At 39.8% G+C, this 15,446-nt stretch overlaps 1 protein-coding gene across 5 annotated transcripts in view; it reads left to right on the plus strand.

Moving 5' to 3' along the window:
* The window catches only part of DENND5B (DENN domain containing 5B), a 201,861-nt gene that overhangs the window by 155,515 nt on the left and 30,900 nt on the right, over window positions 1-15,446 (plus strand). For 4 of the 5 annotated variants that reach the window (XM_044228352.1, XM_044228353.1, XM_044228357.1 and 1 more), the window contains one exon: window positions 5,658-5,739. In XM_044228352.1, the coding sequence (XP_044084287.1) occupies window positions 5,658-5,739 (82 nt within the window). Of the gene's footprint in view, window positions 1-3,157; window positions 4,772-5,657; window positions 5,740-15,446 lie in introns of those variants that run through there. The other variant, XM_044228358.1, reaches the window with a different exon arrangement.

A 15,446-nucleotide genomic window follows, 5' to 3' on the forward strand; every position in this document is an offset into this window, starting at 1 on the left:
GGTAGATTACCTTAATTTCTTTTAATGGAATTTATTTTTTAGAACAGTTTTAGGTTCGTGGCAAGATTGAGCAGACAGTACAGAGATTTCCCATATACATCCCCATATATGCATAGCCTCCCTCATATCAAAGTGGTGTACCAAAGTGGTACGTTTCTTACAGTTGACAACATTGACACATAATCACCCATCATCGCCCATAGTTTACATTAGGGTTCACTCTTGGTATTGTACCTTCTGTGGATTTAAACAAATGTATAGTAGTGTGGATTCACCATTATAGTATCAATGTAGTTTTGCCACCTTAATAATACTCTCTGTGCTCTACTTATTTATCCATGTCTTTCCCCTAATCATTGGCAACCACTGGCCTTTTTACTCTCTGTAGTTTTGCTATTTCCAGAATGTCGTATAGTTAAGAATCATGTAGTATGTAGCCTTTTCAGATTGGCTTCACTTAGTAACAGATTATTTCACTTAGTAACACAGATTTAAGTTTCCTCCATGTCTTTCAGACTGTCTTGATTTTGACCCAGTCAAATTTTGACCAAGTCACTGCATCTAGAAGTTCACAGTCCTATTGCAGAGACAAGATCTCAGAATGCAGTTGATCCTAGAAAGAAGACTGTTCTTGACATATTACCCAGAAGTTTCTGCCTTAAAAGTGTTGGCCACTTAGACATAGGTGGTGTTCTTAAACCTTGCATCTTTGGACAAGGTTCCACTAAACTTTAAATGGATTTTTAAATCAGTTGGCAGGGAGTGGAGTAGGATGCCGGAGGGGGTGGAAAACTGCTTTTAAATGTTATTCTGGGTCGGGACGCCTGGGTGGCGCAGTTGGTTAAACGACTGCCTCCGGCTCAGGGCGTGATCCTGGAGTCCCGGGAGGGATCGAGTCCCACATCAGGCTCCCAGCTCCATGGGGAGTCTGCTTCTCCCTCTGACCTTCTCCTCGCTCATGCTCTCTCTCACTGTCTCTCTCTCTCAAATAAATAAAATAAAATCTAAAAAAAAAAAAAAAAAAAATGTTATTCTGGGTCTAGCCCAAGAATTTGAGATATTCTTCAATTATCTTCATCAAAATTTTTCTATTTTAGAAGGGTGCCTGGCTGGCTCAGTCAATTAAGCATCTCCCTTCGACTCCGGTCATGATCTCAGGGTTGTGGAATTGAGATCCTAGTCTAGAGGCTCCCTGTTCAGTGGGGAGTGTGCATCTCCCTCTGGAACACCCCCCTCCCATCGGCTCGCTTGCACATTCTTTCTCTCTCTCTCTCAAATAAATTTTTTTTTCTGTTGGGGTGCCTAGCATTCAGTAGAGTGTGCAGCTCTTGATCTTAGGATCCTGAGTTCAAACCCCACATTGGACGTAGAACTCAACTTTACAAAAAGTTTTTCTTTATTTACCAGCCTATAGACTATAGATGATTCTACAAAAACAATACATACAGTGTCTGTGCTCTGCAAACTTGCTGCCTCTGTAGCAGCTTTGATTCATGCAGACACACAAAAAGAATTCCTGTGGCTAAATATTAAATCCACAAGTGTTTATACTGAAAGAGAAAGTGGCCTATTACATTTAAGTTTGTTGAAATGAGAAGTAGGAATATATGTATACATTTAAATAGTGTATAGATTTCTCTTCTGGAGTAGAGTTCATATAAATTTCTCTTCTGGAGTAGACTTCATGGAAACCTTAGAATTTAGATCTCTAAGTGAAATGTATGGCTTCCCTCATTTCAACTGCTTTGGGCTCACAGACTTCTGAATTGTTCCCTCCAGAGTCACTAATAAATTACTGTATTGGTTTCCTGGGGCTGTCATAATAAAGTACCATAAACTGGGTGGCTTACACAACAGAAATTTATTGTCTCACAGTTCCGGAGGCTAGAAGTCTAAAATCAAGGTGTCAGCAAGGGTGGTCTCTTCTGAGGGTTGTGAAGGAGAATCTGTCCCATGCTCCCCTTCTAGCTTCTGGTAATCTCAGAAATTCCTTGGCCCTTAAATGTCATATTCCAAGTATCTTTACATCATCTTTTCTCTACTTGTGTCTATCTTTGTATCCACATTTCCCTTTTATAAGGTCATCTACCAGTCACACTGGATTAAGGCACACCCTGATGACCTCATCTTAACTTGATCATCTGCAGAGACCCTATTTCCGAATAAGATGGAACTTCTCTGTCTTCTCGAGGGACATAATTCAAACCATAATATAACTACTATTGACTACCTCCCATGTCATCCTCCAACTTTCTGGTTAGCAGATTATTCACTAATCTCTTTCTCCAGCCCTAGTTCCTACACATCCATTTGTGATATCCAGTGCGATGTCAAACTCACCAAATTTGAAAACAAACTATCTCAGTACCTCTCCCTCTGTCCCTCTTAGGCTTTCTCCTTCTCTCCACATTATTTAATGGCATCAGTACTCTTCTCTCAATCAAACTTCGAAGCTAGAAAGTCATTTGTAATATAACAGAAAGCCCAGTGGACATGACATCAGAACATTCTGTCCCTTTTGATGAACTTGTACAACTGGGCGGGTTTCTTGACCTCTTTGAGGCTTGGCATCTTCATTTGCAACATTGAGATGAACAGATCCAAAGGAAAGTAATAATTCAATGAGATAATTTTTATTAAATCATTTCATATTCATACTTAATTGTTTTTGACTCTTGAGTCTTGCTCACTTTCTATATCAAGTCATTAAGTTCTGGGGTTTTTTCCACTGCATATTTCTCTTTATTCTCCCTGGCTGCCATGGTCTTAGTTCATCCATAAGCTGGCCTGAAATAACTTCTAGCTCATCTCCCTTATTTCTCTAGTTAACTAATTTCTTTAGTTAACTAACTAAAAAAGCACTCAGGAGCATAGCATTCTTTTCAGAATCCTTCCTGCCATCCTAGGAGTACTGCAGATTTCTAATTTGTCATTTAAGGCTCCGCCATCTGGCCCTGAATAATCTTATCTTCCTCCATGAGTGTTTGTTGAGCACATAAGTAGTGTGTGGTCTCCACCAGGCCCTGTAGGTATTCCTTTTTTTTTGTTTTCCCCCCTGTAGGTATTCTAAGAAAAGGCTATGACTGAGCTTCAAGATACATACAGTTTAATAGTAATAGAAATGTTAAATTATGCTAAGGTTATATTATGTGTTCAGTTTCACAGGTCCTATTAGAGGGAACAACATCTAACAGTGTACCTGGGGAAGGGAGAATATTTAGGAAAGATTGCACAAAGAGGCAAAACTAAAGCTAAGTTTCATTTTATTTTATTTATTGACAACTTACTTGGAGCCAGGCAATATTCTTAAGTGCTTTGCATCTGTTTGAATAAGGTAGGTATTGCTACTGACCCCAGTTTGCAGATGAGAAAACAGACCCTGGACAGGTTAAATTACTCACCCAAAGTTGTTGAGCTGTTATGTTCTCTGTAGGGTTTGAGAAACCCATGTTCTTAACTATTAAGCTAAAGTGCTCTCAATCTAAAATGGCTAAATAGGCTGTAAACAAGAAGAAAGATACAGAAGTGTTAAAGGATGAGCTAAAAAAAAAAAAAGGATGAGCTAAAGACTTCAACCAATCGCATGGAGACATAAAAAGTATATCATATGGGGGAGCCTCGGTGGCTCAGGTGGTTAAGGGGCTGCCTTCAGCTCAGACCTGGGATCAAGTTACCCATCATAGGACTCCTTACTCAGCAGGGATCCTGCTTCTCCCTCTGTCTGCCTGCCTTTTTGGCAAGTAAATAAATAAAATATTTTTAAAAAGGTTTTTAAAGAAGTACATCATATGTTTAAGAAACATTGATCAGCAAAGAGTGGAGAAAATAGGGTTCCAAAATAGAATGCCTGGAAAATGCTTGGGCCTGTGAGTGTGCTGCTGCTCTTTAAATGACAGGCCCCTCTTTTATTAAGCCTCTTGCCTGCTCTCTGCTTCCAGGGGCAAGATTGCTGCTTCTTGTCATGTCTCCCTCTAGCCACATTGCTGATTATGGTTTCAGTTCCTTTCACCTGCCTCATGATTTTTTTTTTCTCTTTTCCACCTATTTCTTACCACTGATGTGGCCCTCTTTTATCCTATCTAGTCATCTGGAGTGTAGAAGCGTTCTCTACTATTTCACTTTCTCCTCAGAAAGAGAGGTGTGCTTTCATTAACAACATAATTCAATGGTGAGAGTCTCAGACAGGAAGACTAACATAGCACATTCTCCACAAGCCACTGAACAGTTTCCTTGGTGTCTGTTACCTCCTGGAGACCAAGATAATCAAGATAAAGCTGTGTTTTTGGTGACCCATTGAAAACTCCATGGCCTATTTATCACCCACCTGGTGTGGAAGGCCCTCAAAAGAACTGCCTCTTGATTGGCTTGGCCACAGTCTCTTTGTCCTGACAGCCCTAACAGTGCTCATTCATACCTGCTAAGTTATCAGCCCAGCCACTTTCACCAGGTACCGAAATACAGGAAACATGTAGATCCTAAGACCCCAGAATGTTCAGTGCCAGCTTCACATACCTGTGTGTTTCCGCACTGGACCATAGCTTCTCCAAAGCTGAATGGGTCTAAAAACTGAGAAAATGTATGTTTACCATAGAGTAAAGCCCACAACTTAAATTCTAATGTTATCAGTGTATTTGCAAAGTGTGATGTTGCAATTTCCTTTTCGTTCACAGATAGGAAAATGGAGATAAAGGGGGCACAGGACTCCACAGCGTCCTGTTTAAAGTGAGATGGAGGGGTGCCTGGGTGGCTCAGTGGGTTAAGCTGCTGCCTTCAGCTCAGGTCATGATCTCAGGGTCCTGGGATTGAGTCCCACATCCAGCTCTCTGCTCAGCAGGGAGCCTGCTTCCCCCTCTCTCTCTGCCTGCCTCTCTGTCTACTTGTGATCTCTCTCTGTCAAATAAATAAATAAAATCTAAAAAATAAATAAATAAATTAAATAAAGTGAGATGGAGCTCTCCCAACTGCAATACATTAGCTAACAAATGATTGCTTAGCTATGGCTTTATAAGGGAACAATCTTTCCTTCTTTTATAAATGTTAACCATTCAAGCTCCAAAGAGAATGACTCACAGACATTATACTTCTTAATGTCCATTTAGATTACTCACTTTGCATGATACACTGTACTTTGGATTCTGAACTTTGAAGTAGAAACTTACCAGACCAAAGAGTACCAGACTCTTAGATTTTCCATTTTAAGCCCTCTTTCACAATGAAGGAAATTATGTGATTGCAGTTTATGAGCCCAGAGATAATTGACATACATAGTAACTTATAGACATTGCGTTCTTATAGTTAGGCAGAGCTATTAGAATGAGTAAGTTTAAAAAAAAAAAATGAGTAAGTTTAGAAAATAACTGGTCTTCATGGCCAGACTTTGCACACATTGCATTATTTGCTAAATGGGCTTTTATGACTCATTTTAAATTTGCAAATGCAGCCTCAGATTAATTAGAAAGAATATAGCTTTTACTGTATTAATAAAGGAGCACCATTCAGATGGGGAAAATTGAGCTTAGTTCTTATCAAAATAAATTGAAAATATAAAATAAATTTATTTATAGAATGTGAACCATGTAGTTGTTGGTTTTGTTGGGTTTTTTTTTTGTCTTTGCTATTATTTTTCTAATACTTTGCTGATTTTTTTTTTTACATAGTTGCCCTTGGACCAGAAAGAAGAAAATCTGACTCAGGAGTTATGTTGCCAACACTCAGGGTCTCTCTTATCCAAGACATGAGGTATATATGCTAGCATTTGATGATAACTGTCAAATATTTATGGCTTTCATTACATTACTCAAATGATTATGGCTATGTGGTTTTTTTGCTTATGTATTCTGAGGAAAACATTTTTTATAAACTTGCTTATTTTACTTTTACACTATTATTTTTCTCCTGACATTAAATTCAAAGGGAAAATGAACTGAGAAGAGTTTTAAAGTAGCTCAATTATTTTCTGAGTTCTTTGTTCATTTTTTAAAACCTCCTTAAATACCTGTTGCCACAGACACAGACCAAAAAAATAATGACAAGTTACTTGGCAGAGAAACTGCTCTTAAGTAGGTTTAATTTGAAGCAAATGCAAATCTGAGAATTATCAGTTGCAATTACTGGTCATAGAAATCACTAGAAAGCATTGAGCTATCTAAAATAGATTTATTGGCGCACCTGGGTGGCTGGCTCAGTGGGTTAAAGCCTCTGCCTTCGGCTCAGGTCATGATTCAAGGGTCCTGGGATCAAGCCCCAAATCGGGCTCTCCGCTCAGTGGGGAGTCTGCTTCCTCCTCTCTCTGCTTGCCTCTCCACCTACTTGTGATCTCTGTCTGTCAAATAAATAAATAAAATCTTTAAAAAATAATAAAATAAAATAGATTTATTGAATGAGGAAGACAGAGGCTTTTTTCTTTTAAACATTTTAGGTACAAAACTTAGCTCTTAAAATATGTAGTCAATGTTATAACATTAGAACACTTAACTTTCCTTTTATGGTTTATTGCTTTCTTAATATTAATTATTGATGTTTAATTTGATTTGTCGGATACTTGCAACTGAAAAGCACAGCTCTTAAGAGTGGTAGCTTAGTGCAGTGGTTATATATCCTGGCTTTACTGCTTGAACTGTGTGACTTTGGCAACTTTTATAACTTCTCTGTGCCTCAATTTTCCCATCTCTGAAATAGAGATAAAAACCGTTCTCTATTTTATAGGATTGTTACGAGAATTAAATGAGTTAGTCCACTACTATAAAATGTTTTAAGAAATACTTGGCTCATAGTAAGGTTCAGTGAATGTTAGGGGCACCTGGGTGGCTCAGCCATTAAGTGTCTGCCTTTAGCTTGGGTGGTGATCCCAGAGTCCTGGGATAGAGCCCCACATCAGGCTCCCCGCTCAGTGACAAGCCTGCTTCTCCCTTTCCCTCTCCCTGCTTGTCTTTCTTCTCTCACTGCCTCTCTCTGTCAAATAAATAAATAAAATCTTTAAAACAAACAAAAAATAAATAAATGTTAGTTTTTGTTGTCTTAATTTATATATTTATATCTTCATTGTCCTTTTTCCTTGCTAGACAAACTATAGTTGCTCTCAAGGAATCCTGTGATTCCTTTTGATGGCCAGCATGAAAAGAATAGTTGTAACCATGAGAGGAAAATGATTTCTAGATATCTTAATGGGAAAATGAAACAATATGTATTCTACAGTGATTTCATAGTAGATCCAGACTTCTAAAACTTTAATTAGGAGATGGTCACATCACACAAGGCTGTCCTACTCCTTCTGGTTTCCTGCTTATTTACCTTTATCTCCTTCATGATGTTGTTCTTCAAGGAGGGGCTGTCCTACTTAGATATACTCCTTTACATCGTAAGAGACCGTATAGCTTCCTGGTTAAGACCTCAGGCTCTGGAACCAGCCTGCAGAGGTTGCTGTTTGAGCTCTGTCAAGCAGTCCTCCATATCCCCAATTACTTATACTCCCAGTTTTCTCACCTGTAAAATGGGATAGTAACAGTCTTTCTCTCAAAAGGTTGGTGTAAAGATTCAATGAGGGACACTGGGTGGCTCACTTAAGTTAACACAGTTAAGTGTCTGACACTTGGTTTCACCTCAGCCCGTGATCTCAGGGTTGTGAGATTGAGCCTCCTGTTGGGGCCCAGTGTGCAATCTGCTTGTCCCTCTTCCTCCCCCTTTGCTGCTCTCCTGACCTGTACAAGCACGTCTCTCTCTCTATCTCTCTCTTTCAGTCTCTCTTTCTAAAATAAATTTTAAAATCTTAAAAAAAAAAAGATAAAATAAAATAAAAATATTCAGTGAGGTAGTAAATGTAAAGAACCCAAAATAGGCCTAGAAACAAATGTGTGTATACTTACACATGTATATGTGTGTGTCTGTGTGTTTATATTTATTGTTTCTAACTTTGTTATATATTTTCTATATACCACACAGACCATTCTTTTTATTTTATTATTTTTTTAAGATTTTATTTTTTGTTTGTGAGAGAGCGAGTGAGAAAGAGCATGAACAGAGGAGAGAGGGAGAAGCAGGATCCCCACAGAGCAAGGAGCCCAACACAGGCTCAACCACAGGACCCTGAAATCATGACCTGAGCCTAAGGCAGACAGTTAACCAACTGAGCCACACAGGCACCCCAGACAATTCTTTTTAAACCATGAATTCATAGTGATATCTAGGATTCCAATTCAATACCACAGGGACCATTTAAGCCTTCTTACTTGTTTTTTGGTGTTTTTTTGGTTTTTTTTTGTTTTGTTTTTTTATTTATTTGACAGAGACACCATGAGAGAGAACATAAGCTGGGGGAGTGGGAGAGGGAGAAGCAGGTTTCCCAAGCCTGGGAGCCCCAATGGGGAGCTTCATCCCAGAACCCTAGGATCATTACCTGAGCCAAAGACAAATGCTTAAGGACTGAGCCACCCACGTGCCTCTAGCCTTCTTATTTGTAATTTCTTTCTCCCATCATGAGAAACTTGGCTTTCATTATCTACACTATATTTACTTATTTGTGCAATCCTAGTATATCCATAAGAGTTTCAGAATTACTAACCTATAACCCTATAAGAAGAAGAAACAAGTTTACTAAATAAGTATAGTGCGTGTATACTGTTCTAGTTTTCTGTGTTTAGCTTTTCAGCATCCAGTCAAAATACTGATTTCCAAAATTCAGATTTTTTTTCTCCTCTATCTTCAGCATGGTTATATTACTCATTTGTAATACAGTTAGATTCATTTGTTAATCTGTATTCCATTTTTGTTCTCCTTATATTCTGGTTGTTTTTGTTTTTAATGTAGGTACAGTAAAATTCATACTTTCTTAGTGTGTAGTTCTGTGCATTTTCACAAATGCACAGTCTTGATACAGAATAGTTCCATTACCCCAGAATTCTTTGGTACTACTTCTTGAGTCATTCCTTCCCCCCAGTTTCCTACCCCTGTCAATCACTGATATATTTCCAAGCTCTTTCCACCTTAGAAGGCCTAAAAGTAGTAATGCCCTAAAATAGCAGTGAGTACATTTAGCACCCTCATACTGATTTCTAAATACCATCCTCCAATGAAAGGAATCAGGGATCCCCAGAGCAGTGACTGATTCCAGGACTGGGGAATGGAAAATACTGGATGAGCCTAGTGAATATTCAGTGTCAAAAAGTAAGAAAGTGCTTAGAAAGAAGGGCATCATATATTAAAGACACAGGAGCCAGCCTAAAAGAGCTCCCAGTGGCTAAAGCTGAAGCAGTTCGAGCAACATAAAAACTAACAGTACTGGCACATATTCTGTAGAGTAAAATAAATATCCATGAGTCTATTATGATATAAAGAACTAAGTCAAAAAAATAAGAGCAGCAGGATAGCTTTTTTTTTTTTTTAAGATTTTATTTATTTATTTATTTGACACAGAGAGAGAGAGAGAGAGAGAGAGAGAGAGGGTATACAAGCAGGGGGAGTGGGAGAGGGAGAAGCAGGCTTCCCAAGGAGCCTGATTCCCAGGATACTGGGATCATGACCTGAGCCAAAGGCAGACATTTAACGACTGAGCCACCCAGGTACCCCAGGATAGCTCTTTCATACAGAAACCTCCAATTAATAAATGTAGGAGAATGAAGTAGAAAAATTTATGGTTGAAAGCTTAAGGTGAAACCAGGATGTTTGCATAATCTCAAAGTATCTCTGCCAAGAATTTAATAATTAAAAGGAAAAAATAATCTTACAGTAGAGAAACCCAGCAGGCACCACCTTAACCAAGTGCTCAAGATTAACATCATTAGTAATAAGACATAACATCATGTACCCCCTGCTGTTATACACTGAAAAGAGTATATCACTTCTGTAGTATTCTTGTCATAAATGTATAACTACAATCTAACCATAGGAATACATCAGAAATATCCAAACTGAGGAATAATCCACCTAATAATTGACTAATACTCTTCAAAAATGCCAATGTCATGAAAAATGGGGAAAGGCTAGGGAACTGTCATAGACTGGAGAAGACTAAAATGACAGCCAAATGCAGTTTGGGATCCTGGATTAGATCCTGGAAGAGAAAAAGGATGTAAGGGGGGAAACTGGTGAAATCAGTCTATAGTTCAGTTAATAGTATTGTACCAATATTCATGTCTTAGTTTGGTTATATATAATGTTAGCATTAGGGGAAGCTGTGAATATGGGAACTCTCTGTACTGTTTTTACAACATTTTTGTGAGACTAATTATTTAAAAATGAAGCATAAACTCTATCTAGTATGTGTGTTTCAACCAGGTCCTACAAAGGAGATGTATAGGGACCGTTTTTAATAGATAGGCATAGATAATATATCATGCTTGCTTTATTGTAATTCATTCTCCCTATAGGTAGTATGGTAATCTTAGAATAAAATCCAAATCCCTTGGGCTGCCTGTGTGGCTCAGCTGTTGAAGCGTCTGCCTTCAGTTCAGAGCATGATCTCAGGGTTCTGGGATGGAGCCCTGCATCAGGCTCCCTGCTCAGGCGGGGGCCTGCTTCTCTCTCTCCCTTTGCCCCTTCCCCTCCTTGTGCTTGCTCGCTCGCTCGCTCTCTCTCACAGTCTCTCAAATAAATAAAATCTTAAAAAAAAAAAAAACATTCAACTCCAAATCCCTTGCCCTGGTTGGCAGAGCCTACTTGATTTGATAGTGATATCTTCTACCATCCTCCTTGCTTCCTGCTGTGGAGCTTTTTCTACCTATTCCCTTCACCTGATAGCTTTCCTCTGACACCTGCCCCAGAAAAATTTCCACAGGCCAGCCTCCATCTTGTCATTTGCATCTTAGTTCAAATGTTGCTTCCTCCAAGAAGCCTCCCAGGTCACCTGTATAAAGCAGCCACCCAGGCACTCTCGTTCACACCCCTATTTTAATCCTCTCCATAGCAGTTATTTGTTCTTCTCACACTATTTGTAAACTTCATGAGAGAGGCAATCTATCTGACATTGAAAACTGTTGAATTGCTAGTAAGTGCTAATGGAGTCCAACACATAATTGGTGCTTAATTAATTGTTAAATGAAGGATTTGCCTATTTTAAACTCTGTGAGTATGCATGAGGGTGTGTTTGGCTGGGGTGGGGAGGGTGCTTATCTAACATTTTTGCATATATCTTTATACCTTTACCTGATTCAACTGGCCAGACTGCTCTTCAGTTATTTTGGTTGCAGATTCAAAGCCTTAAAAAGGTAGTGATTGCTAAGATACTTTTTCCTAATTGATTTAAATTTTAGAATATAGAAGGAACTTAAGAAGTCCTATTGTGTAGCTCCTTTTTACAGATAGGGAAGCTCAGGCCCAGGCTGGTTAAGTCTAAGACCATATCACTAATCCTTTTTTCAAGATTTTATTTATTTATTTATTTGACGGAGATAGCACAAGCAGGGGGAGCTGCAGGCAGAGGGAGAAGCTGATTCCCCACTGAGCAAGGAGCCCCATGTGAGGCTCAATCCCAGGACCTTGGGATCATGACCTGAGCCAAAGACAGACGCTTAACCAACCGAGCCACCCTGGCATCCCGACCATATTGCCAATCAATAGCAAAAATGGAACTAGAACTAAGGTTTCCTGACCATAGGTCAGGTCTCTTTCTAACTAGATACAAGCTGTCAGCCTTTGTCAACATTGCAAGGAAAATACCAACTGTGACTAGACACAGATAAGTCAGCAGTAGTGTAATGTGCACATCAGTTTAAATATAATTTAGTATAACCTGGACTAAATCTGTATTTGTTCAGGATACTCAACTGCAAAATTGATGTCATGTGACTTAACACATAAGGGTTACTTTGGCTTTCAATTTTCGTCTTCTAAAAAATCTGAAGACGACTCCCGAGTATCCTAAAGTGATGTTTTAACCAAATGATAGATGCTTTTAATAAAACTTGATTGGTTGGCAAGATGCCTGGCTGGCTCAATAGAGCATTCAACTCTTGATCTCGGGTCATGAGTTCAAGCCCCACATTGGGCATCGAGTTTACTTCAAAAAGAAATTTTGAGGGGCGCCTGAGTGGCTCAGTGGGTTAAGCCTCTGCCTTCAGCTCAGGTCATGATCCCAGGGTCATGGGATCAAGCCCCGCATCGGGCTCTATGCTCAGCAGAGCCTGCTTCCTCCTCTCTCTCTGCCTGCCTCTCTGCCTACTTGTCATCTCTGTCTGTCAAATACATAAATAAAATCTTTAAAAAAAAAAAAAAGAAAGAAAGAAAGAGAGAAAATTTGAAGCATGTGGGTGGCTCAGTCATTAAGCATCAGCCTTCAGCTTAGGTCCTGATGGGATCGAACCCCGCATCGGGCTCCCTGCTCAGTGGCAAGCCTGCTTCTCCCTCTCCTACTCCCCTTGCTTGTGCTCTCTCTCTCTTGCTGTCTCTATCAAATAAATAAATAAAATCTTAAAATTTTGACTGATTGATTGCTTTTTAAAAAGTTTTTCATTGGGGCGCCTGGGTGGCTCAGTGGGTTAAAGCCTCTGCCTTTGGCTCAGGTCATGATCTCAACGTCCTGGGATCAAGCCCCACATCAGGCTCTCTGCTCAGTGGGGAGCCTGCTTCCTCCTCTCTCTCTCTGCCTGCCTCTTGGCCTACTTGTGATCTCTGTATGTCAAATAAATAAATAAAATCTTTTTTTAAAAAAGTGTTTCAGGGGCGCCTGGGTGGCTCAGTGGTTTAAGCCTCTGCCTTCAGCTCAGGTCATGATCTCAGGGTCCTGGGATCGAGCCCCACATCAGGCTCTCTACTCAGCGGGGAGCCTGCTTCCCCCCTCTCTCTGCCTGCCTCTCTGCCTACTTGTGATCTCTCTCTGTCTATCAAATAAATAAATAAAAATATTTAAAAAAAAAAAGTGTTTCATAAGGTAGAAAGGAGTTGTGAAGAAAAGACTTCTCAGGGTTTTCCCTAACATTTTATCATAAAAAATTTTAACCATACAACAGACTCAAAAGATGAACACATTCTTATACCCATCACATAGATTCTGCCATCTGTCTCTGGATTTTTTTTTTTTAAGATTTATTTATGTGACAGAGAGAGCAAGCACACGTGTGAGCAGAGGAGCAGCAGAGGGAGATGAAGGCAAGTAGACTCCCCACTGAGCAGGGAGTCCCATGTGGGTCTTGATACCAGAACCCTGAGATCATGATCAGAGCTGAAATCAAGAGGCAGATGCTAAACTGACTGAGCCACCCACACTCCCCTTTTTAAAAAAACAAAGTAAACCTTGCCATTTGCAACAATAAGGATGGAGCTAGAGAGTGTAATGCTAAGCAAAACAGGGAAAGACAGATACCATAGGATTTCACTTCCATGTTGAATTTAAGAAACTAAACAAATGAACAAAGGGGGAAAAAAGAGACAAGCCAAAAAAACTAGACTCAGGACGCCTGGGTGGCTCAGTTGGTTGGACGACTGCCTTCGGCTCAGGTCATGATCCTGGAGTCCCGGGATCGAGTCCCGCATCAGGCTCCCAGCTCCATGGGGAGTCTGCTTCTCTCTCTGACCTTCTCCTCGCTCATGTTCTCTCTCACTGTCTCTCTCTCTCAAATAAATGAATAAAATATTAAAAAAAAAAAAAAAAAACTAGACTCAACTGTGGAGAACAAACAGATGGTTACCAGAGGGGGGTGGGTGAGAGGATGGGTGAAATAGGTAAAGGAGATTAAGAGGACACTGATCGTGGGCGCCTGGATGGCTCAGTGGGTTGGGCCTCTGCCTTCAGCTCAGGTCATGATCTCAAGGTCCTGGCATCCAGTCCCACATCGGGCTCTCTGCTCAGCAGGGAGCCTGCTTCCTCCTCTCTCTCTCTCTCTGCCTGCCTCTCTGCCTGCTTGTGATCTCTGTCTGTCAAATAAATAAATAAAATCTTTTAAAAAAAAAAAAAAGGACACTGATCGTGATGAGCACTGAGAAATAGAATTGCTGAATCTCACTATATTGTACACCTGAAATTAATACAATACTGTATGTGAATACTGGCTTTAAAATTTTCTAAATTATTTAAGAAAAAATACCTATGTAATAATTTTATATATGTTTTATATATATATAAAACATAAAACTTACCATTAAGTGTATTCACATTGTTGTGGAACCCATCACCACTGTCAATCTCCAGAACTCTTTTGTCATCCCAAACTGAAACTCTTTGCCCATTGAACAGTAAATAATTCCCCATTCTCCCTCCTCCCCCAGCCCCTGGTACCCACTATTTAATTTTCTGCCTCTCTGAATTTGACTGTTCTAGGTACCTCATTTAAGAAGAACCATGCTTTTTGCATCTGGTTTGTTTCACGTAGTCTTAACACCTTTTGAAATGTTCATTATCAGATGTTTATAATGTTTATCCATGTTGTAGCATGTGTCAGAATTTCCTTCCTTTTCTAGGTAAGAATTCCATCTTACATATACACATTTTGTTTATTCATTTTTCTATCGGTAGACATTTTGGTTGTTTCCATCCTTTGGCTATTGTGAATACTATCAATGTGGGTATACATGTATATGTTCACGCCCTGCTTTGAGTTCTTTTGGGCAAGTACCCAGATATGGAATTACTTGATCATATGGTAATTCCATGTTTAATTTCTTGAAGAACCACCATACTTTTTCCACAATGGCTGTACCATTTTATATTCCTACCAGCAACGCACGAGGATTCCAGTTTCTCTACCTCCTCACCCGCACTTATTATTTTCTGTTTTTTTTTGACAGTAGCCATTCTGATGGGTATGACTTCCCAGTTTATTTTTACATAAGACCAGCACTCTTTTCGAGGTCTTCACAGTCCACATGAGGTTTATGAGCTCAGAAACCAAATAATTAGTAAACCAAAATGTAGTCACACTCTAAGATACTGAATCCTACTAACCAAGACATTTACTTCAAAGACCTAAGGGAGCTGTAAAAATAATGGGCTGGAGTTCAGTCGTTGTCAGCTCTGGTCACATCAAGGACCAGGTGAGGAGAGGATCACAGGAAGCCAGTCAAACCAAAACATTATTTCCCTAACCAGATAAATTGATACTCTTTCACCAATATGGATATTCTCCTGCCTGGAAGCTAGGTAAAAATCAGAAGACTGCTTGCTGTCTTCGGAAGCAGAGAGTTATCCTCATGTTCCTGGCACTGCCATCATCTCAGGAAGCCCTGAAGAAAACACTGCCCGTGGTTGTCTCTCCCTTTTCTCTGCTTCCATTCTGCCCCTTTATGCTGACATTTTTTTGTAAGATTTTATTTATTTATTTGACAGAGACACAGGGAGCGAGGGAACACAAGCAGGGGGAGAGGCAGAGGGAGAAGCAGGCTTCCTGCCAAGCAGGGAGCCCAATTCGGGGCTCGATCCCAGGACCCTGGGATCATGACCCAAGCTGAAGGCAGACACTCAATGACTGAGCCACCCAGGGCCCCTTCAGTTGACATTTTATGCATTATTGTTCTTAATCAAG

The sequence above is a fragment of the Neovison vison genome, chromosome 12, assembly GCF_020171115.1.
Source record: "Neovison vison isolate M4711 chromosome 12, ASM_NN_V1, whole genome shotgun sequence".
Classification (NCBI taxonomy): Eukaryota; Metazoa; Chordata; class Mammalia; order Carnivora; family Mustelidae; genus Neogale; species Neogale vison.